At 41.3% G+C, this 24,835-nt stretch overlaps 1 protein-coding gene across 7 annotated transcripts in view; it reads left to right on the plus strand.

Moving 5' to 3' along the window:
* The window catches only part of SLIT3 (slit guidance ligand 3), a 538,052-nt gene that overhangs the window by 295,979 nt on the left and 217,238 nt on the right, over positions 1–24,835 (plus strand). For all 7 annotated transcript variants that reach the window (XM_031598017.2, XM_031598018.2, XM_090150937.1 and 4 more), the window contains one exon: positions 15,444–15,515. In XM_031598017.2, the coding sequence (XP_031453877.2) occupies positions 15,444–15,515 (72 nt within the window). The remainder of the gene's footprint in view (positions 1–15,443; positions 15,516–24,835) is intronic.

A 24,835-nucleotide genomic window follows, 5' to 3' on the forward strand; every position in this document is an offset into this window, starting at 1 on the left:
TGAGGGGTGCATTTCAGCAGTGGTGACAGCAACAGTGGGTCAGCTTTGCTGGTTTATGGGCACAGCATGCAGGCTCTTGTTCATCGCTGGTGAAAATGCAGAGCTAATGATGGTGACTGTTGAAAAAATCGCGCTTTGTAGCAGAGAATTTTCTTTACCAAATAGTGTTATTGTTCTCTTTGTATCTGTTGTGGAAATAAATAGGAGGCATTACTTTCAGAGCAGCCTGTAAATATTTGTAAGAATAGTGGAGAGAGGTAGGATAAGGCTTGTACAGATTAGTCCTTTCTTGACATTTTAGCCATCATTCTTATTATTTTTTTAACCTAAAAAATTGATTTATATCAAGGAGTTTATCCTTCACTGTCACATAAGATACTGCTGTGGAATTCAGCTAAAGAAATTGATTTAATGGTTTGACAAAGGAGAAAAATTAGATTGACATTACAGAGAGACATTTAATAAGAGTAAGAAATAAAGTCAAAGCACTTGTAATGCATGTCTCTTACTGTGGTTCAAGTGAATCATTTAAAATACTATTGGTAGCTTTAGAGTGAGGAAGGACTGAGGAAGCTGGCTATGAGGAGAGTGGTGATTAACAGAAAAATGGGGCTGCTACGTTTCTTTTTTTCTGAATGAATGCTCTCAAATTGTACTTGATTTTTAATTGCAATTCAGTATGGACTTCTGCAAAGTGTTGGCAAAAGCTGCCAACAGGAGTGTAACATACAGAAGCCTGAAACTGGAATTATTCAAAGATTCAAGCTAGTCATAATTTTTTATTTAAAAACAACAACAACAAAAACAAACCACAAAAAACAATAAATGCTGGTGCTTTACTTATATTTTTGTATTTTTTCCGGCCCCTCCCCTGTTCCTCCCCCTCCCCCCCCCCCACCACCACTGCTTTTTGCTGTGTTCAGTATTTCTGTATCTGTTACCAGGCAATGATAGGAACACACACCAACAGAACTTTCTCATTAGTCTGCTCTTAGCAAAGGAAGTGGCATTTTGTGTTGCCTGGTCACCTTGCAGCCCTGCAGGAGCAGTCTGCTAGCAATTACAGGCATTTTTGTAGCACTTTTCACTTAGAAATACACATGCACTTTTACGTGTGAGTTGGGTGCACCTCACGATAAAGGTATTTGCCCCTTGCCATATACCAGAGAACTGAATCACTGAGACGTATGATGACTTTGCCAAGGTTGCAAAAGTGCATTTAGGACAGAGCCAATAATTATGCCAGGAATTGCAGCATCTCATAATTTCTTTATTCCCTAGATGAAAGTTGTCCATCTTTCTAACTGCAGGAGACATTTGCTTTGCTTATGTCTTTTTCTAAGGTCGTGTTGTATATTTTTGTTCTTCTGAGCTGGAAACCCGCAGATTGGAACTCACTGCTCTAGGGTTTGCAATACAGTGGGTATTTCTGATCAACATTTCCCTTTAATTAGAAAACCAAAGAGGCCAGCGAGACCTGAGGAGGCAGCTTGCACATTGAATATAATTTTCTTTTTGGAGATATGTTATAAAAGCAGTGAGTTACAATTTTATTTAAAATGTTTAATATATATTTTATTGATACCTGCAGTTGCAAGTTAGAGCTCTGTAAAGTGTTAAAGGACTGGAACAGATTCTTCTCCAAAATAAATCTTCTGATGCTTCAGCACTTCAGGTATGGTTTAGATTTTAGCAAGTTACGTTTGGTCAGAAATGTCCCATGCAAAAGTAAAACAAGTCCAGAGTAAGAACAGAAGTCACTGCTATTTGCAGGGTAGGATCCATGCATCACCAGGCATTCTGCTGCCACAGTTCAGTAAAGAAGTCCTTGCAGTAACTATGTGCCTGGATAGAAATGTCTTATTTCTTTCAAACTCGGAGGATAAGAATAATAGTGAGCCTGAAAGGGAAAAAGATGTACAATCATTTAGGTTGAAGTGCTTCTTAATTCAAGTGGTGTGCTACTTAGAGAATTTGATAAGAAGGATTAGAACTGGAAAAGGAAGACATTTTTAAAAGCAAAGCTATTACAGGGTTCATTACTTTATTTATATGTTCTCCAAAATCACATGAATGAAGGAAAAAAATGAGAGAAAAAAATACTGGCTTCAGTTCAGAATGTCAATTACTACTTTTTTAATCCTCTTTTCACAATTTATTTGACATCTTGAACAGTAGCCAAAAAAGCTATTATAACTATAAAACGTATTCATTGGTATAAATCTCATTAAGTTGAGCAATTTAATTAAGGTATTGACATGCTTAATTGATACGTGCAAGGAGAGACCATTTTCATATCTAATTTCCATACGCTTTCTGCTTTTAAAAAAACCAGCTCCGTAAAAATGTTATAGATTCAGCTAAGCCCTGTCATCCCAAAGGAGCACTTGCTACCATTTACCTTGATTTAGAGCCAACTACTCTTCTAAGTGGAGCTCCATTAAATGGATCTGATGTATGCCTGACTCAAACATGCGTCAGCTTCTCTTATGATCAATAGTGGAATATTTATATTAATAAAGCACCAAGTTAATTAAATAAAATAGTCTTCTGGGTAAACTTAAGATACTAGGGGATGGGCAGAGAATCAATATATTCTGCCATTTGAACATTAACTATGTGCTCTGAAATTTTATGTTATCTCACCAAAGATGATTGCGGTATAGAAGTCTCAGCTACACAGAAACTCCCAGTGCATCCTTTGCAGGATTTGTGCACCGAGTTAGTGATAAAAAGGGGAAAAAAATATTCACTATTAATAGATTATTCAATTAGCTTGGAAGTTGTTCTGAGTGAAACCGCCCCATGCCTGGAGGTGTTCAAGACGAGGATGGGGCCTTGGGCAGCCTGATCCTAGTGGGTGGCAGGGGGTGGAAATGGGTGATCTTCAGGGTCCCTTCCATCCCAAGCCATTCCATGGTGCTATGAAACTGTTAGCAGGAGCAACGAAGCAAAACAGTCAGCCCTGGTGCAGAGGTGGGCAGCTGCATGTGCTCTTGCCCATGCTCTGTGCCAGCTCTGGGCACATTCCTTGTGCTTCTCGAGGTCAGTTTGAAGATAATGAGTTAAATGTGAGGGAGTTAGACTATATACCCTACATATTTCTTTGGGCCTTCCTTCTCATTTTTGCAAACTGACAGGCAGTTGCTGCTGAGCAGGAGCTGGTTCCTGAATGCCTTGTGAACATAACATGGGCTCGGCATCTGAATGGGGGATGTCAGAGGGAGACCAGTCTGTGGCTGTTCTATGAGAGATGCTATCTATTCTATGAACTGAACAAAATCCTAATGCAAACCCTAATACAGGGAGGTAGCACATGGATTAAAGTGCAGAAGTTACTGCAGCAATCTGTAAGAGTAGTTCTGGTAGAATGCAACAGGGCACTGGAGTTTTCCTGTGATGACTTTTCACTTGGTTAAAATATTTCTGATTACCAGACACAGTGGTAAAGCTGAAGGAATAGTCTCTTCTCTATTTTAATGAATTCTGTGCTCCACTACTCATGTTACAGATGAAAATTCTAATTATTTAATTTGATATAAAACTATGCTTGTGCTGTATTACTGTTTTTGGTAAAGTACTGGTAATACATTCCACCCATTTACTCTGTTTTGTCTTTCTTTATTCATATCATTCTTTTGTTATATGATTTAGAAAGACTGAACAAAGAGTCCAAGGTAGAAACTGTATTGAAACCATGTGTACTATAGTTGTACATAATCCATATCATAATCATATAAGTTTAACGGGGTGGGATAGGTTCAGCTGGAAATGTCCTTTCTGGGTTAGACATAGTTCCTCAGGAACCTTAGGGTTTTCTTTCCAGAAATAAACTGGTTTCAGAAAAGGCGATTGCGTCTGAGGTGGGATAAAACCAGACTCCACTGCAAAGCAAACCCAACCTGTTTGAACTACAGTGCAGAAATTGGTGTGTGTCTTCACTGACTTCTAGATTCTGCCTCTTGATTGTTGCTCTTATGTCTGTGCATCTGGAAGTAATGATGTGAGGAAATGGTACTAGAATGTAAACTTTCCAAGCTGTAAAATTGAGTTACATTTGTTATTTGATAAGATAGAACTATTTGCATCATGTGAAAACCTTTACAGTTTTATAGTATCAAATACAAGATTTAAGGAGAAATCGTAAATGATTTAAAACATGCAAGAAGGTGTAGTGTAGAACAACTATTATACAAGATAGCATCTGTCCTTGTTCAGTGTTTAATTTTAGAGCTTCTTGGGCAGTTTGCTTCCGAGTTGTTAATTGATTTTTTTCCCCCACTTTGGTGGTGTGCATTGATCTTATTCTAAATAATAATTGTAGATGCTCATTCTTGGCCAGAAGGTTGGTCATATCCATGAAAGAAGAATTGGAAAATAAAAATAGGAAAATTTTAAAAATGCCACGATCTATCATTATCGCATGCACTGTTCATCTTATAGTAATGATTTGAATGCATCTGAAGCTGCAAGTACAGTTTCCCACTGCCTAGGCAATGCAAGTTCTCTATCTGTTCATTTTTGGAACTTTCAGTTCCAAAAGTGGCACTGAATTTTCAAGGTAAAGCAGTGCACCTTTACCATCAAAAGTGCTCCTGCCAACCACTTGGGCCAACCACTTGTTCTTGGCGTTATGTATGCATGACATCTGAGGGCCACTTGTTTTTTAAAAGCTTGTTGAAGTAGTTGAACAGCTGGGTCATAACTTGAAGAAACTTTAGGATAATTACAAGACGTGTTGCCAGACATAGTTTCTTCTGAAGACTCAAACAACTGCAGTGGACTTGAGAGGAAGTTGTCATCCTTCCCAGCAGCGATGAAGTCAAATCACTCTGGAATTTTATATCCCTTGATTTGAGAGTGCTTCAGTACAGACTTTTTGTTGTTTCCCTTTGGAGCCTGTTGTGCAAGGAGCCCTCCTCCCTCCTTCCAGCCTGCTATCAGCTTTTCTTAAATTTAATTTAATTTTCTGAGCTGACATTGTTGATCTGAAATTCAGTAACATGCTTGGCGGTGACTCAGAGGAAAGCCAAGTTCATTTTTGGAAGTGGCTTTATGCAAATCAACTCTCTTGTAGATCAGTGAAGTGAGGCATTTGCTGATGAATCAGAGTAGTGCCCTTGTTCCTTGTCTTCTTCAGGGATAAAGCTCCCAATGTGCCACAAGAATCTTTATGGGTTAATTTAAACATAGGGAAATGCCCACATCTCCCTATGAGTATTTTCTGTGTTTTGGAGTCATAAGATGAATCTGTTTTCAAAGGAAGATCTGAGACTTTTTACTCGGGTAAATAGTGATAGGGCAAGGGGAAATGGTTTTAAGCTTAATGAGAAAAGTTTTATATTGGATGTCGGGGGGAAGTTCTTTACAGAGAGTGGTGAGGTCCTGGCACAGGCTGCCCAGAGAGGTTATGGATGCCCCGTCCCTGGAAGTATTCAAGACCAGGTTGAATGGGGCGCTGGGCAACCAGGTCTAGTATTAGATATGGAATGGCTTGAGGTTTCTTCTAACCCAAGCCATTCTGTGATTCTATGATTTCAGAGTGCAGGGTTCAGTTGGACTCCCAGAACTCACTTCTGAATTTACACAGACTTGCTTGTAAGTGGCAGAGAAGTTTTAGGGAGACTGTTACATCTTGTGAATTCTCCTGGTTTTAACTTTGTCTTCAGTAATGCCTCGGATCCATGGTAGGTGGTCTCTGCCAGAGCACTGAAGTAACAAAGCACTCCATCAGATGAGTGACGTGATTACAAATTCAGCTTCTTTTGGAGGACTTTATTCTTCTACGCGTGCCTGTTAGCTGAAAAGTTAATTGGGCTTAGTGCTACGTTCCATTAACTAGCATGCTCATTCTACTAGCAGACTTGCATTTTATTTTCTGTATATACAAAATCTGTTCTCTGTTTAGATTACTTTTTTTAAAACCTGCCAGTACTGAATGATAAAATTTCTGTACATGACAGGGGGTTCTTGAAGGTGCTTTGGCTCTTCAGCCTTTCAAAAAAGAAATGATTTGGTTATGCTTCAGTGAATTGTTTCTTTTATGTATGTATAAAGTAGCGGAATGAGGTTTGGAGATATCATGCAGCTGTGATGGTCAGGGCAGATCTGCTCAGAAATAATTGAATAGCTTGTGGGTACGAGGAGCCTACCGTAAAAGGGAGATGCGAGGATTGCTTAAACAGGTGTGTCTTACACGAATATCCCCAGTAGAGTTAACCGCTTTATGGTATTACATCTTGGTCTAATAAATCTAAATATCATATCCACATAGGAAAATGAATTAAGGATACAAATCAGTCCGAAGCATATCTTCTTACATCTGCAGTGTTTCACGGTGGCTTTCGGGGATTAAACTATTCATAGAAGGAAAGATATATAAATGTGGAGTCAGGGAGTCACAATAGAAGCTAAAATATTGTAAAAGAAGGGACAAGATGTGTAAAACTGTTTTCTCCATTGTCTAGGGCTTCTGTAGCTGTTAATGGAATACAGACTGCTGAGTATCTCTGCAGTGAATGTTACTGGCCCAGTATTGTAATTTAATTTTGAAAACTACTACAGCTAGAGCAGTAGCATACCTCTTTTACACAGGTGTGCTTTTTACCACAGAACTACAATATCATGATAACCAGGGCTTAGCTATACCAGAACGTTGCTTTTTCTCACTGCAGTGCATTCAAATAATTTGCAATTCATTTCTACCTCACCAGAGTGACTGAAATATCACTGTTTTTTGTGGTTTTTTTTTTTTTACTGTCTATAGACTGTTTAATTTTTATTATTTTTACAGACAAAGAAATGCTTGTGTTGATTATGCAAACAAATTAAATAGTTGGCCTCTTTCTGGAGAAGTTTGTAACAAATAAAGCCTACACCTTCACACTTGCAATTGCTGCCTGCTCCTATGCAAATAATCTGTTTCCACAGCTGAGGTATGGGATCTCAGCCTGGATTAAATAATTACTGTTATCACAGTGATTTTTATCCTGCTGTGTGATGTTTAGGTGCAGGATGTAAGCGGTCAGCAAGATATTTCTCTGAGGATATCAATAAAGAGTGAAAAATTACTTGCTTATAGAAACGCTCAATTAACAAAGGTGGGATTAGGTCAAAGGAGATCATTTGAGAGTAAGCCTTCCTCCAAATCTTGATCACTTATTCAATGATGGCACAGTTTATTGGCTTATGCTTTATTCTTTATGATTGCATATATTTATCTCCTGAAAGTAAAGGCTCACCTTTTTTTTTTTTTTTTTTTTTTTTTTACCATTTCCAGTAAAGTGCAAGTAACTTTTTGCTAAGCAATCATACTGTGCTTAAACAAGGCTGAGTGTCTGGGCTGTGGAGATCAGAAGAGGGTCATACTGCCAACTGGTTTTTGCTTCGCGTTAGCAAATGCATAGCATTTCTTTCCTGCCACTGATGTCAGCACTTTGCTCCCAACTATTGGAGGTGTGCATTGTTCCTGCAAGATCACTTCGGTGTCTCTGTGCTGGAATCCCATTAGGGTAGAGCAAAGCCTACCCTACCTCAGTAGTGCCTTGGTAGAATAAATGTGGTTCTGGATAAAGCCACAGTTAAAAGGGTTCATCTATCAAAACAGATTCCTCTTAAGTACATTGTTAAGACTGTGTGTGCTGTTTCTCTGCTGACAGGCCAGTCTTACCATGTGTGTAAAGGCTTAGGGTATAAATTGTATAAAACAGGATACTGGTTGTATTTGACTTTCAAGTATTTTTCCTGTCTCTTCCCACCCCATGGTAGGGCATCTTGCTCTAATCTCATGCTGTCTCCAGGTCTATTGGCCAATCTGTATAAAGGAAAGATTAGTTTTCTTGATACTTCTTAGTAAAGCACTAAAGACCTGCATTAAATGCTGCTAATAAAGAAGCATTACTGTCATTTATTAGAAGCTCTGTTGTGTTTCTTGAGGAATGCATCTCATCCTCATGCGCTTCCTCTGAGTCCAGTTGCTCACTTGTCAGTCCCCACTCCTGGGCATAGCCAAAGTAGAACATGAAGTTATTGAGGTACAATCTGATTTTTGTGCACGTATTCTGAAAGACACAACAAATGTTGCTTTCTAACAGAAAAAATCTCATCTGTCTCAAGGTGATGGGCTTTAAAAGAAGAGTCTCCAATATACTGGCTGATCAGCATTTGGTCAGTATTTAGGAAATGGCAAGAGGGAGGAAAGATTTGTCCTTAAATGAGCACTGACACAGAGATTATTGTTCATTTAGAATTATATAAAAATAGTTGCTAAGGGGGGTTCTGGTGGATGTAATTTTCTGGTTTTGTTTTGGATACAATGACAGCTGAATGTAGCACTGGGTCTCATGTAGATAATCTGAGGGCTTCTGTTCAGTTGAAGTGACTGCATTTTTTTCATCTTCCTACAAACAAATGTGCGTTCTCTGTCCTCTTAAACATGTAGAACAATTTCAGTGTGCTGAGCAACTCTTGTAACTGCAGCAGGACAGAAGTCATGAACCTACCAAAGAATAGTTTAACAGATGGTTTTAAATTTGGTCTTGGAGAAGGAGGAGGATTATGCTAAAATGATTATCTACTGTTGACATCTTTTCCATCCTCAGTCACTTGGCTAGCACCCTTCCTCTGCATTAGGACAGCCCATACCCACGTCCTTGTCTTCACACACTGTGTCCATCTCTGCTGTGGTGTAGTTGGGCTCCAGGAGGCTGTGGGTACCCAGTGAAGTACAGAGCTGCCTTCTGTCCCCTCACAGTACTACCCCACCAACAAAGAAATTTCAGTGCTTGTCTTTTGGCATCTTGGCAATAGTGTGGGGCTGTGTGAAAGTACTGAAGACTGGTTTGGTTGGAATTTTGTAGCTAAATTCCCTCCCTTTATAACAAACCAAACCAGACCAGACAGATCTTCTCAGCAGCTTCCCAGGGTATGAAGTGCTGTTCAGCTGGACTGTTCAGTGAAAACACAATCACCTGGAATTGCTCAGGGTACAAAACATCTGTATGACCTGCTCTTGTTTCACAGAACTTGGATGTTGTCAACATCCACGCTTTTATTGCAGTAGTAGCAGCAAGATATTTTTTCCCTTCAGAAAACAAGCAGGGATGTCAAGTTTCAGCCGAGTAATGCTGTGCAGTGCTGTTATTCTTAAGCTCTGCCCTTGTAGCCCATTGGCAGCAGTGCATGTAAATTTTGCCTTTTGGACAGAGAGTGATAACTGCTGCTTTATGATAGGGAAATGCCATCTTTTACACTGAACACAGGAGAGAAATCCTTGCCTCACAGTGTGCATAAGGCCCCTCCTGAGCAGAGGTGCTGATGTGAGCACTGGCCTTGCCACAGCTTGTTCTTGTTACTGGGGTGATTTGGTCAATGCTTTTCCCACCTGGAAGATGATAAATATCTTAAATACGTCATGCGTATTTACAGTGCTCAAAGATATTGAATTGTCCTCAGCAATGGACTCAGTTATTGTTAATTCAGCTACAGGACAGGAAAAACACTAATATTGAACAGCTTTGCAAATACTAGAGCAATAGCTAATAGATAGGAATAGTAGTTAGCTGTTGGAATTATCAGACAGTACCTTAACCATTAAAAAACAGGAACACTTTTGGCAGAGTAGGATAAAAAACACATTTTCTCTTCTTTATTGTAAATGAAACAAGAGTTTAATATGATACAAAGATATATACACATACATGATCACTCTCCTGACTCCATCTTCTTAACAACAGCAGCCTTTGCAAGTGCATGCATATTAAAAAGACGAAAGATCCACAGCCATTTCCACTGCTTCCTGGCACGAAGTGGCTGGAGCTGTGTGGGAGGATTTGACCAGATGAGCTGCAGCATTGCTCACATCTTTGAAGAGACATTTTATTAATGGGCAAGAAGAATCTGTAGCAATTAGAAGAGAACCTATGCTACCGTCTTTCTGATCCTGGCTGTGCTGTGCTTGAAGCTGAGCAGGGCTTGAGGCATTGCCAGTTGCTGTGGGTTGTAATAGAAACTTTGGGAGACAACAAAACACCCTTGGGAATGGCAAAACAAAAAGTCTCTGCCCATATTAATATTCTGTGCTGGCTTTGCTGTAATTCAGTTAACTTTTTTTTCCCCTGTGGGTTTCCTCTTTCTCTTCACGTGTTGTTCCATTCTGTCCCTCAGTAAGCACTGGTCCCTTTGCCCTCCCTTTTTGCCCTCTGGAAGTTATCTTCCCTCCAGCTTTTGCTGTATGAAAAAGCTGACTTGCTTATCCTTTATTAGGTGATACTTGAAGAGATACCTCTTCTCTCGATTATTCTTATATTCCCCACTCCGGAATTGTTCAATTCAGTTAAACGCTGTAGTTTAGAGTTTGTGTTTAACATACTGTTCAAATTAAAACTACTCCGAAGAGACAAATTGCAGTGACCAGTTTGTGTGAGAGCACGTCCTTCTGCAGAGCAGTTCTGTCTTCAGTCTGGTTGTGAAGAAGTTGGCTTGAGGAATAGTTACTAACCTTTAACAGTGCATCAAGTTTCAAGAACACCTACTTTATTTAATTTTGATAAATGCATAAGACTGAAATGCTTTTAACTCAGAAATCCTCTTTGGTAAAAGACTGCAAGCAAGTTACAAGCACAGCTTAAGTAATGCTCATTTTTCTGAGCTGTGCATGTTGTAACTGGAGTGAACCTCAGGTCTGTATGTTTTAGCACTGGCAGTAGCTGGCACTTACAGTCAGCGCTCATACCTTTCCATTGTTTGCTATACAAAATAAAGCTAACTAATGCAAACTCTGCCGTGTGAGGCAGAGGTTGCAGAAAGCAGTTGGTTACTGTGCTGTCTCAGGGTGTGCAGGGGAATCAGTCAGCGTTTGTCGTGTGGCTGTGCTTTGTGTGAGCTCCCTGACACCACTAAGACACCACTGAACTGGGGATGGGCTGAAAGGCACCTGGAGGAACCATGGCAGTTAGATCAGCTTTTCCTTTATTTGTTAGCTGAATATTGGGTCCATGTGCTAATGGTTAACTCAGTGAGGTTTCTGCTTTCTTCTGGGATCAGCAGGCAATAGTGTGCTGGGAAAGGTGCGTGCTGGGCTGTAGCTGTGAGCCATTTGCCTTTGATGACTGTGTTTTACATCTTCAACTCCTCAGCCATTCTAGGCAGTGCTGCAATGGGTTTTTATTGGGTAACACCAAACAGTGATTTGTCCTTTAGCCTGTTTGAGCAGGAGATGTAAGAAAATGGTGTTCAAGCTCAATAAATATCTCTCAGACAAGCTGCTTTTCAGGCAGTTCTTCATTTAAAAATAATCTTTTTGAACTTCAGAATCTGTACACCAAAAAAGATCCGGAAAATAACTGGTAAACATGCAAAGGATCTTTTTAGTTTTTCTTCTGTTCCCTTCTTGAAAAAAGAGACAACCTAAGCATAGTGCTATCAGCACCTATGTTCATATGCTGCACTTAATTCCCAGTACCATTGTAACTTTGTGAGCTGTACTCACGTAGCTATTTGAGTGTTTAGATCTGTAGTTCAAGTGAAGACTCTGTGTTCCAATTAAGTGGTTTATGTTCTGTCACTGGCAAATTAAAAAAAAAAAAAGCATTTTATTGCTGTATTAGACAGCTGATATTTCACTTAGGATGCAGCAGGCAGCATTAAAGCAGGAAGCTCAAACCCAGCATTGTAGTGGACTACAGAGGCACTTAAAAAATGTCAGCGGTTTTGGTTTCTCTTTCCCAACCCTTCTATCAGCGAAGCTCTTACAATTTCCATTTGAAGATCAGCAAAACAACATTATACTTGCAGAGGGAGTTAATCTATGTCCAAAGCATTTTAGTCAAAATAGAAACTAAAATATCTATTGACTTGTGAGCTGTGCAGTGTGGGCAAGTCAGCAGCAGCTGCTGCATTTGTTGGCTCCCTTGTCTCTGATTCATGCAAACTTCAAGCCCAAGACCCCTAATGTCTCTGGCTTTGTTTCCCCACCTCTGAAATGTGTCCCTTCCCTGTGGCCACCCCCACACACTGCTGGCTCTGGGAGCTGCTGGTTGCAGGTCCAGCATCGTCCCCAGATGCAGTGCTCCCCAGCAGCCCCCAGCAGGCAGGAGTCTGTGCCAGGGATGGGGATGTGCCCATGGGACTGCAACACCGGAGCCACTGGCTGGCTCCAGAACCTCCTTCAGGTGTCCCTTTGTAGCTGCAGGACGGTATCAATGCCCAAGGAGGGATTCTGATGAACTTCGAGGACAAGTTTCTTTCTCCAGCATCCTTCTTTCTGAGGGCTGTGCACGCTCAGACAAGCCTGTAGCTGAAGACAGTGTCTTCACTAAACAGCTTTTCCTTTTCTGCCATTGATTGCCTTCATGTGTTCCACGAGGTGCTGGGCTTGCTGCTGTCTGTACGAGAGGAAGCTCTGTGAGCAGCAGTGAGCAGGAGGTGCTGCTGGCATATGGCACGTTTTGGTTTGTCCTTACATCAAGTGCTTCCCTTCAGTGCTCACTAATCTTGCTTACTAACACAAGGATTTTGGGAATGTGCGTTTCTCTAAAGCTGGATTCGTTTCACTGATTTCCTCCTCAAGGCTCCATTCATTACGCATCGGGGCATTGAACTTGTCTTCTGTTATGGATATACACAGCTTAAAACCTTTCCCTAGTAGGAAATACGTTAATAATCATCATTTATTTATTTTTCTTCAGATTCATTGTTTATTTTTTCTTGCATATCACAATTCTTTTCTGCCTGTTTGTTTAATGTTTTGTTTTGATTTGCTTTGGTGTTTTTGGCCTCACGCGAGTTTATCTGGTCTTCTACAGCTTCTATTAATAACTAATATTTATTTTACATACCGTCAGGGACAGCTTCCCATTAGGTCTGTTAGAAGGAGCAGGGATTGCAGAGCTGGAGCTCTAAAACAACCACGGAGGACAAGCAGCTCCTGCTGGTTCCTGGCACACTTTGGGATGGGCTTGGGCTGAGCCTGGCCAGGGCTTGCTTGCCTTTGGAGGATGCCTAACAAAAGTTTGGCACATTGTTAGGGAGAGGTGAATTCTTCCCCTATCAATCTCAAAAAGCCACAGTCATACTTGTGAGAGGGCAGCTATGGAAAATGAGGCACGCAGTTGTGAATTTCATCCATGCTGCATCACCAGTACCCTGCAGGCTGTTCCTGCTCCAGACTGCTATATGTACTTATGAAATCAGTGCACGGGTCTGGAGACATAGAGAGGCAGTGTTGTTGGCTAAAGAGTGCCTAAATGGGAAATAAAATTAATACAATTTATGAGGAGGCTGTCACAGAAAATGGACAAATTTCTTCCAGTCTCCTATTTTTGCCTTACTGCAGGGGAGATCCAAGCATAAGGAGAAAGCAGAAAGCAGTAATATAAATTATCCTTTTTGGACCATGATAATATTAGAAAAAATATGTTTTTTATTTCTTTTTAAACCTGGTTTGAAGTAATGCATGGTAAAATTCTGGACAAGTGTAACTTGAGGTGTTGGTGGGTTTGATGCATATTTCATTTAAACTTGCAATTCTACTTTTTCAAGCCCTTTCTGCTGCAGTTAGTATGCTTTTTTGCCCCTAGATCTTGCTAATTTTTTCCCCCCCTAGGCAATTTTGTCACATTTTTACCATTGGCTTGAGCCTGCTGCGCCTCGCTGTCACACCAAAATGATTCCCTGCCCTCAAATCTGTCTTCAGTGTAAGACTGCCTTTCTACAGGTCTGAAATGCACTTGCTTTCCACTCTTACACTTGCAGGTTTCCTGATCGTTTCTCTGGGTAAAAGATCTGTCTTTAAAGAACTATTATTTTGTTGCTGGCAAAAGAAAGGGGAGGTGAAGGAAGGGTCACAGTGTGGATCAGTGTTAAACAAATTGTGAAGGTCACAAAGAATTTTAATCTGGTTTGAAAAAGAGACTTGTATCCAGCAGCACCTTTTTGTTTGTGATAGTCTGAATGAACAATTGTGGCTACTTTGAGAATTTGGTGTAGACTGCATGACTGGTATAAATTGAATTAGTCTCATGACAAGGACATAGTCCCCTTTTTCTCTCTCTGCCTGATGGAAAACAGAAGAAAGCCCTGCATGACACGTCTTGACCTGCAGTGTCAATGTGGGCTTTTGTGACAGGCAGTGATTTCTGGCCTTTCATTTGATAAAGGCAATTTGGTGGAGACTGGAAAGGAGGCTTGCTACAACACAAAACATGCTCACAGAAAAGTATCTGGTGGATGGTACGGATGAGTGCCATTCTGTCCTAGCAGCCACCAGAAAGCCAGACTTTTCTTTCCGAAAATGGGGTAAAGCCTGTTAACAAAGTGGCACAATCTCACCAAACGACACACACCATAACATCCTGTCCTGTGCTGTCACTGTTCTCAGTCCTTTCCTCCAGCCATCCTTGTGCCCACCATTTCTGCCTTTGATTATTTCTTCCATTTTTCTCTCCTCATCTTCTGCCTTCCTTCTGTCTCCCTACACTTAACGCTTCCCCCGGTTTTGTCCCCTGAACTGAACCAAAATCTTCCCTCCTATCCCAGGCTGATGGTGCACCAGCAGAGTGCTGCTCTTCCTTAGTGTGACAGCATCCCAACTTTCCAATTTCATGTCTCTTTCCTTCCTATTCCCAGTGCCTGCTCTCCTCCCCCCATTATGAACGGGGGTTTGCACGACTGAAAAATTCTGCTTGAAATACTTACAGTGTGTCAAAGAGAAAAGCAACTGCCTGCAGCTTATGCAACAGCACTGGAACTGCAGTGCTCATTGCTCCACCTGTCCTCACAATGCAGATGTAATGATTTAACCTGGAGCATTTCATAGCATTTGAAGTGCTATGAAATCATTTTGAATTGCTAATTTTTAAATATTCTAATAATTTTAAATAGTTTTTAAAACAATTTCTGTTATTCCTACTGATGCATAATACAGTGTTTTGTTTTGCTTTTTTGTTTTGTTTTCTTTTTAATTGTGTTGTATCAATCTTTTTTTGGCCATAAACTTGCAAAACAATTAAAGGGAATAATTGTCATATTTTTCTTGAATATTAATTTAAAAGCAGAGGCTATAATCTGAGCACAGATAAGCCAATGCTGTTATAACTGTTAACAGAATCGCAGTGAGGAACATTTCTATTTATGCTATCAGGCTGCAGTATTGAGGTATGAGATTTAGCTGTAGAAACTCTGCCACTGAATCACAGAGTTGTGCACATCACACACATCTAAGTGATATTTTCTGAGCATTCTTATCTCAAACTCTGGTAGATCCGGTTGGAGTTATTTCAGCTCATGCCACAGACCTCTAAAAAGACAAAGGGAAATGGTATGGTGTAACAGACCCAGAAACAATCTCCTTTTCTTTGTTCTATTATGTCATGTAGATTTGAGAAGTACATTCCCTTTGTTAACAAAAATGCTTTTTCTTTTTTTTTTTCTTTTCCCTTATTCAGAGACCTCAGTGAAAACCAGATAAAAGGAATCCCTAGAAAGGCCTTTCGAGGAATCATTGATGTGAAGAACTTGTAAGTAACAACTTCATTAGTATTTGTGGTGCAGAAGTTCTCCCTCATTACCTCTGGCTGTTGCTGTTTGTTTGAGCACACCATGGTCACACAGAGGGCCCTGCTGTGTGCTCCTGCATGCTGCTTTGCCCCACACACAGTGTACAGAACAGCCAGGGAAGTTCCAAGCAAAGAAAGTAGAGTACTTAAAGGCTTTTCCTTCTCCCTGAAGCATTCTGCTGCAAAATTCGGCGAAATCATGATGCAAACCTTGAAGAAGATATGCATAGGAAATGGTGTGATAGAATTTGGGGATGAAATCAAATTATTTCACTTAGCTGAAATTTCTCAGTGCGCCACCACTCTGTTATTAGGAAGCAAATATGGCACACAGACACAGGAGCTGAGCACAGATTTCCAGAGATGAAAAGGCGTATGAGAAGTTAGCTGTTCATCCTTTGACAGTCAGTATTGAAAACAAAAATAATTTTTAAAAGCAATTAAAGGATGAACAGTGAGTTTTACTGTTGGTGCTTACAAATCTTGTTTGCCTTAACTTGGCATAGTTCTATAAATGTGTAAACAAAGACTTTCAGTTGTATGATTCCAGGTTACTTGTATGTTACATACCAGAAATGCATTTGGGTTCACACCTGCACACACACACAAGTGCATCATTAGAGTCAACACACGGTGAATTGAAAAAGGAAATAACAGGCAGCACGTTGGCAGAAACCCAGGCTTTCCTGAGAAAACAGAGCCACTGTCAGAGCCATTTCAGAGCCATCAGTATTAGGAGTGTTACCACACTCACAGTCCAGCTGAAGCCTGAGCCTCCACCATGTTAAATAGTGTGAGGTGTTTTTTTTTTTCTTTTTCTTTTTTTAGTTTACATAGAATAAAAATCTGCTGGAGATGTAAAAGGAAACACTTCTAATGAACATTCCTGTGACATACTTATGCTTTGTCCTCATTTCTTTGCCCAGTTAACCTCTTAAATGCCCAGATGATTTTTTTTTCTATGGGTGGCACAGAAACCATTAAGAGCTGTGGATGTGAATCAGAGCATCACATCTGCATCCAAGGGCAAAGTGCAGTTCTGGCACTTCATCTGGTAATGATTATATCACATCATGGGGATAGTGGAAAGGAGACCATATTACAAGACAAAAGCTACACCTTACCTCCCCCAGACTGGAAAAAATAGGCACAGGAGCAATGCTGTAAGACACTAGCTCTCTCTGAGCCCTGTGCAAGGTTCCTACACATATGTTGGCACAAGGAGAGTGTGAGGATTTCTACGTCATGTAATTAACAGCTGTTTCTGCAGGTATTGGGCATGTCAGGCTTATGATTCTTCAGTGTTTGTTACTTGTCTCTGCAGAAGGGAGTTTAGCTCCCCAGGCACGGTGGCTTTTTTTCCTGAAAGTCACCAAGAGAAATCATATCATAAGAAGTAGGCTAAATTCATCTAAGCCTTGGCTTTAGTGTTCCTCCTCAGTGGGTGAGCATCAGAGGACCTATGTGAATGGATCTGGTTTTTAAGGCACAGTAAAAGAGGAGAGAAGACACTGGAAAATATTCTTTAGAGGGGGAAGAAGTGTGTGGACTTTAGACAGAAGCACGGCATTTTTGTCATGTTAGCATGAGCTTTACTTACTCTGTGTAATCTAGAGGAACAATAGATAGTGTTTTGTTTCAGAAAGTCTAGCTTTCCCAGCCGTAATTCACTGTTAGTTCTCTAACTTCATTTAAAATAGCAAAGTTCACATTCAGAGTTGATTTACTCCTCTCTGGTGAGATGTCAGAAAAATCACAGGTGTTCTTTGATTTACACACCCAGCCTCAGCACAGAAGGAATCAAGGTCTCACCTTTCCATGAGCTGATATCAAGGGATGGCTGGCTGCAGTACTTAGAGGCACTCTATAAATGTCAGCATCTAAAGCTTTAATAAAAATTGTGATTGTCAAGTTAGGCAGTATCTATTATTTTGCTGTAAAAGACACGGAATCAGACTTGCTTTCTTGTAGTCACACTTTCCATCTTTCAGGAATACAGATGGTTGGGAGCTGCCTCTGGAGGTCATTTTGTTCAACCTCCAGCTCAGCAGAGCCCAGTGCTCTAATGAATGGATCATCGGATCCCCAGTCCTGTTTGTTACAATGGGAAGCAGACTTCTCCACAGCTTCACTAAGATCTATACTCACTTTTCTTGACGATTAACATATGAATTTTGTGTCCAGGATGGTTCACTAGATGACTGTTGCTTCCAGCCATATACCAGTCGCCTATAAGTAGCTGAGAAAAACGTGACAAAATCTTGGGCCAACTCACTCCTGGAAACGCGTTAACGTTTCTGCAGCAGTAACTGTGAGGCTGTGATGCAAGCTGAACCAAGTTAATATTTAAAGCTCTAAGCAGAAAGCTTCAACGTGCCAATTCCCATTCTCCATCTCTGTTTGGCAGCCAAAATGCTCCCTTTGGATCTGCAGAAATGACCATACCAATGAGTGTGACTGCTTGAGCACCTGGTGGGAGAGAGCAGGCCTCTGTCCCTCAGTGCCACTCAGCTGCTCCAGCACCTGCACCGGGAGCCTCTCTGACACAGATGCTCAGATGTGATAGCAGGCTGTTTCTATGGTTATCACTTCGCAGATTTACTGCTCTGTCGCAGAGTTCGTTCAGCCTTTGAGGCATGTTTCTGAGGGATCTTGGAGACTTAGACATGAGAAGCAGAGTCGCACGTTCTTTCGCACTGCCCTTTCCAATCAATCTTTAAAACTCATGTTGGAAAAGACTGGCTCTGAACCGTCTCTGTTTTCATGGTTTAATATTTAATTTGGCCTCAAGTTCTTCCAGATTCTTTGAAAATAAAAAAGTGCCAACATTATACCGAAACAATACCTCTGTAGCTACTGCAGTAAGAACACAGCAGTTGATGGACCATTAAAGTAGCCCAATTAACACTGTTTTTAAGAGCAGTTTGGAAAGTTTCCACTCACAGACAGTTGCAGAGAAGTTGTTGTGGGAGTCCTGAGGCAGGGCATGAAGTCCCTTTGGACATAGGCTCTGAAATACACAGTGCAGGGGCTCACTGTAAATTAGGGTGAGTGCTGTTTGCAAGCCCAGCAAGAGCTGCCCTGTCTCAGCGTGGCCATTGCAACAGGCAGCACAAATGGCAGGTGTTTCCACCTGGAGCATACTGGTGTAAAGAAAACTGACTGAACAAATGCCAAATAAATGCTGCTGCATGTGCTGGAGAATGAAAGTGAGATGGTGAGGTCCCTCTAGCAGCAGCACTGCAGGACTGGTATGGTACCATACAGTTTGGCCATTAAAACATAAAACCTAAGGTGATAGGAAATATAAAATGAAGAACGGAGCAGGCAGTGTTTCAGGATATTTTTCACCGTGCATTTCATTTTAAATGGCAAAAGCTTTTCATCTCATTCTTATAGCAGTGCAGAGAGCCCAGAAATAGTCTCACTAAGGTCTATGCTAAAGAAGAGCTTTTTCGTGTCACAGAGGGCAATGTTTTGCACAAGACAAAGCAGCTCCTGGTAAAGTGATGCTAAAATTCCCAAGAGGGCCATGTTTACTTTTGAGAATTATTTTCATATGAAGCGTTTTCTGCTGTTTAACTACGAAATGCCAAGGAAGAATCTGCACACAGCAAGCATAAGTTAGCAAGTCTTTTTCTAATTAAAATATAGAAGTAATTATGTGGCATTTAGCAAGTCTCAGGAAGACACAATGTCCATTACAAACCCATTTATATGGGAATTTGGAGTGAATTGACACTTTGAAAGTATTGTAGAATAGATGCATAAATTGTGCTCACTGCTCTGATAAAGAACTGAAGGAGTGAGGGCAGGAGAGGGCCTGGCTGCAGAGCACACCTGTGTTCAATTTCTGTTAGCTATTACCTAGAGAGCAGGAAATGTTTCTTGCAGGACTGTAGCCCTGAGTAAGCACACTTATTTCTAGAATTAAAGCATGTGGATCTGGGTCTTGTTGAGCTTTGGGCTAACACAGCACTATCAGCTGCAGCTTTCCTTCACAAAAATATATGAAGCTGCTGCCTGAGTTTCTGCTTGTATCACATCTTGGCATCCAGACGAGCATTCCTCCGCTGAGGCATTCTTGCATTCCCGCAATAGGAATAGGATGTGGCTCAGACAGGGGTTCCCAGCAGCAGTGCCCGTGTTGCCAGGTGTTGCCTGTACCTGCAGGCCGCCTGCTTCTCCCTGCTCTGTGCTCTTGATGGGCTGCGAGCTGTGTGCAGTCACAAAGCGCTGTAGGAACGTGGTTCCTGGAGAAATGGTGATACTGGGACTTGGTAGTGCCCGTAAGGAATGTGCAGGACAGATTTAGCAGATCCTAACAAGTCGCTGCCCTTTTGTTATCTCCTGACAGAAGTTTGTTCCTCTGTTTGCAGCATTGCGGTAGGGAAAATCAATAGATTTACCCGCAAGCAGAGAACTGTCTGAATCTGAAACAGCAGCAGACTGACTGCGTGTTTCCCAAAGCCTGTGCTCCTGTGCCACCCATTCCGATCCTGCACCTTTCAGGCTGAAGGAAAAGCTACTTCTGTAAACAGGGAGTGTGCAGAGGGGCATTCTGGACAGACAGAGCGTGTTTACTTGCAGTCAGTGGCTGTGTCTGTGCAGCCCCCATGCACCACATCAGGGAGCTGCTGCAGGGCTGGGTAGGGCAGCTCAAACTCTGCTGTGTAAGGTGCCCTTCTGTATGTCAGCATCTCCCTGCAAGCAAGACTGTCTGCATTCCTGAAAGGAAAGCCAATGTACACGTACACTGTAGGGGAGAATGCCTGCAGCTGAGTGCAGGGGAGCTGGGCCCACCCTCACCCACCAACTGGGTCATACACTTCTTTGAGGAGGAGCTGCTGTCATTTCTTGTTCTTGATTCAATAGAAAGTGATGCTGTGCATTCCCAACTTCTGTCTTTTTCCTTTTTTAGGCTTTTACTAAAAGGCAGAATTTTGTAGCAGTGGGATGCAGAAAAACACCAGCTGACAGGTTCATCTATCATGTTAATATGGGCTCATTGCATGTGTCTAAATATTTCACAGTTGTACATTAGATAATAGTTCATGTTACTGGGCCTGGAAGCTGCTTTTCTTCTACCCTGGGATCACTTGAGAAATTGGGGACAATCTGCTTCATAGCCTTAAAGGTTCCATTTGAGGACAAAGTTCAGCATTTAGTATTTCTAAAATATGCAGATATATGTAGCATTGACCATCTCCGTACATCTATTTATTTTCCAAGTACTTACATCACCTATGCAACATAAAAATTGGAGCCACGTGAGTACTGTAAAATAGTTTTGTGACTATTGCTAAATGGCTTTTCTTGGAAGATGCCCTCACTTCTGCCTGCACCTGCTATTACCATTGATCCATGTGACTTTTACAGAAATTAAACATCTAGATTGCACATTCAGGTTTTGGAAAAAGCTGAATTTGCTCTTTATGGTGAGAGGTATTTTGCATTCACCTACACAAACCAAAAATGTTCCACTGCAACCCCGCACTGCAGATCATATTTCTCATATTCACCAGTCAGCTATAGGACAGAAATAATTAAATATAACTGTCAAATTAGTTAAAATAATGAATAAGCCTAAGGAAATGATGATTGATGTGTGTAGCCCTTTCCCTAGTAGAAAGAAAGTGATGGTGAATTATTTGCTGTATGTAAATACACAGGATATATCAATGAAATGTGACACTAGAAGCTTAACCTGCTTTGGACTGGGTTCCCAAAGGAAACCATTGTCCTGAGCCCTCCAAAATTCCTGGCTCTGCTTTTGTGTAGAGTCTCAGTTTTACTGTTGCTGTTTGCAATAAAGCAAAATTAAAGGAGGGAGATAAAAAGTTGGCAAGATTTCCCATTCGTTTGGTGTAAAATCTGCAGTGAGTCTACTGCAGTCTGTGCTTAACCTCAGTCAAAGCAGTGAATGGCAGGAGGAGAATCAACTATTGATGTTGGATTGCTAAGGTGTTGTTGAAGGGGTTGAGCAGCAGGCGTTGGTACCTGATGATGTGCCTGATGATGTGAAGGAGGCACAGGATATTTTTAAAATCTATACATAAATATTTTTTTAGAAGGATAAAACTCTCTTTTGGAACAAATTTCAGGTTACTTTGATCTCAGTGGGTATTTCTGAGTGTTTTCGGAGCTGGCATAACAGTTCAGAGATATTGAAGCACCATCAGCAATTTGGAAGTACTTGTCAGAGTCTGGCCCCTTGCACTCTATAGAGGGTGAAAAGATCACATTACCTCAACCAGAATAATTTGTAAACAATTTTTGTCCTCCTTATTTGTTAATTCAAACTGTGCTCAATGTATTCCAGCAATGTCCTCCTTTCCATCTCCTGTAATTGGTATTCATTGTGATAGTGACTGTAATGAATTCAGGCGGTATCGCTGCGGCCATCGCCTTCGCTTTCCTAGAAGTTCCATTGTGATGCAATATTATTATAACATTAAAATAACACGTTACCAACTTTCCACTTTCTATGGAGAAACATCACCTACAGCGTAAGTTAATTTTATGAATAGATTAGATTGAGCCTTTGCCATCTGTTCTACCCCTTATAATGAATGCAAAATGCATATATTTCACAATTATCTCATTTAAAAGATATGATTGATTGAAATGCACACGCATGTTTGCTCCACAACGCAGAACGCACTTAAGGTGAGATACACAAAACCAACCAAGCAGAGATTCTGAGTCGGGATGCTTTGTGCTCACGATGTTTATCTCTGCTCGGTCCTGTGCACAGGGCCATCCTCAGGCAGGCCTTGTGTCCCCAGGGCTCTGCCCATCTTTGCAGGGAGTGACCCCAGCTGCTAGCACGGTTTTGCTTGGAGAACCGCTGCTCGCTGTACTGCCTGAGGGCAGCTTGACACACAGGGCTTTCCTCTCTTCCAAGCTTATTCCATTCTGAATCAGTAACCTTTAATATCTATCTACCCTGATCTTTCTAAATAACTTCTCTTGTCCTACATTATAGTAAAACTTGGAGGCAAAAAGTGAAGAGAAACTGAATGCTGTGCAGCCTGACTTGTAGAGGAGACGGAGGGTGGAAGTGCATTGCTGTGTCAGTCCACAGCTGAAGCTGCCGTGCTGCCTGCCCTGTCCCATTTACATCAGAGGCATCAAAGCTGCTTCTGAAGAGTGCCTTCTAAATAGCTGTGCTTTCTACCAGATTATTGTGATGGCCAAGCAGTATTATTTTTTTCCAAGTGCCGTTACAATCTTGGCATCTCTTTTCACACCATAAGGGCTCATCATTCTTCAGAATTGCCTCTTGGGGAGAACTTTTGAGGGATTTTTGCACTGTCCGCTGGTACGAAGAGGTGCTGGTTCAGCAGTAGTCTTGGACCTGGTGAGTTATTTCACTTGTGAGAGACCATTTCTGTGCAGGCTCTGCAGCAGTGCTTGGTCAGCTCTCCATGTGTTGAGCTGCAGGGACCAGTCCCACACTGCAGGACACTCCTGTGAGCAGGGCTGCCCTGGGGGGATGCTGTGCTTTCCCTGCTCCTGAGGAATTTGAGATGGTCCCAAGAGCACAAAGGTGCAATGGCAGAAATGTCTGCAGAGCAATAAGCTGCAAGCTCTGCAACGCTCCTGATCAACACTGGAAAACTCCAGATCCATTTCATGAAGTATTTAAACGTATGTTGTGTTTGGTAGTGCGATCAGACCGAGCTTGCATTTTTTAAAACACATTTTAGGTTATGTAATTCCCTTTCCCATGTCTCTAGCTAATAAATAAAACACCAGGTGGATGTGCCAGCACAGAATGATCTGAAATCTGTTGAATGTGCTAAACTACCATTTGTACCTCACTCGAGATTGATTTCACAGATTGGAAAACACACCAATGATGCTTTTTAAATGAAAACACCTGCATTAGGTGGGGTGGCTGTTGGCTCCGTCCTGCTGTGCCATTGCAGTTCAGGTGTCTTTGTTCTGTGGATGCCCGTAGTTGTGGGCTGAGCAGCCATGAGGGATCCGTCACCAACAACTCCTGAAAGCCAAAGCATCACTCCCGAGAAACAAATTTCCTCACTCTAAAGGTTGCTTTCCCCTTAGTAAAATGCCAGATAAATAAAAGCTGAAATACCTCCTAAGTGTGCTCTACCGATAAAATAGAAGTACGTAAGCCTATGGTACATCACAGCCTAGGAAATGGCATTTAATTGATGGCATTTAACACGATGGTATTTAATATTTTTCAAAAATGAATATTTTGATGACAATCAGAGCTGAACACCTCCAATACAGCTGCATGTCATTTTGATTCACTCAACTTTTGTGTGCAGCGTTTTCACTGTAACAGACATCAATTTTAGGCAAAGCGCAGATGTTTAATTATTCCTTATCAGCTTCAGACAAGCATAAATAGCAATCTTATTTTTTATTTTCGAGAAATGTATTTTAAACATCACCTGAAGGCTGCACCCTTCCTTCTTCATATGGTAAAATCCTAATGCTGCCCACAGGATGGACAAGTGTACCATACAGACCTAAGCAGAGCAGAATCTACTTCAGATTCTGATCCGGTCATTCCAATGCTTTGTGTTTTGTGTACTGCATTGCCTTCTCCTGCAGCAGTTGGTCTCGCAGTGCTGCAGGTGGCTCAGCAGCAGCGGGGCTCCATGTGGCAGCCACCAGCAAAGCTGTGCCCACAGCCCAGCAGTGGGATCAGCCTCCTTGCTGCTGGGTGAGGAGCTCAGGCTCAGCTCAGAGCCGGAATGAGGTCTGTGATCAGGGCTGGGGTCAGCCACCAGAACCGATGTGGCTGTGGATGCTTGCAGGGAATACTTGCACACTTTGCTGAGCTCTGCGCGCTGTTTTCTGGGCTTGTTGTTCTTTATCCTAATAAAGCATAGATAAATTTTTGACGCAGCACCCATGCTGCAGTGCTGCTTTCTGATGGAGAATAATGGATAGCAGATCTGACCCTTTTTTGTTTTAATGCTCTTATAGAACTCTCTTTGACAGAAATCAACTCCAGAAAATACCACGATTTAAAAGCGGGCTATGTGGTATTCTTACTGTCCTTTTGATATAAAACTTGATTAAAATGGGATGTGACATCAGTTGAAAAAGGCTGAAAATCAAATTTTCTTTATTTTGTACTTTTTTAGGCTAACCTACGCCTACAGTTTATCTTTGGGTAATTTATGCTGTCTTTGTGCCATTTCTTAATTCTGAATGCATTTGTTGAAAATTTCCTGTAGCATTCATCTATGATTGTCAAAGGAGCTTTTATTCTGAAAAAAAAAAAAAAAAAAAAG

The sequence above is a fragment of the Phasianus colchicus genome, chromosome 15, assembly GCF_987193195.1.
Source record: "Phasianus colchicus chromosome 15, bPhaCol1.hap1.1, whole genome shotgun sequence".
Classification (NCBI taxonomy): domain Eukaryota; kingdom Metazoa; phylum Chordata; class Aves; order Galliformes; family Phasianidae; genus Phasianus; species Phasianus colchicus.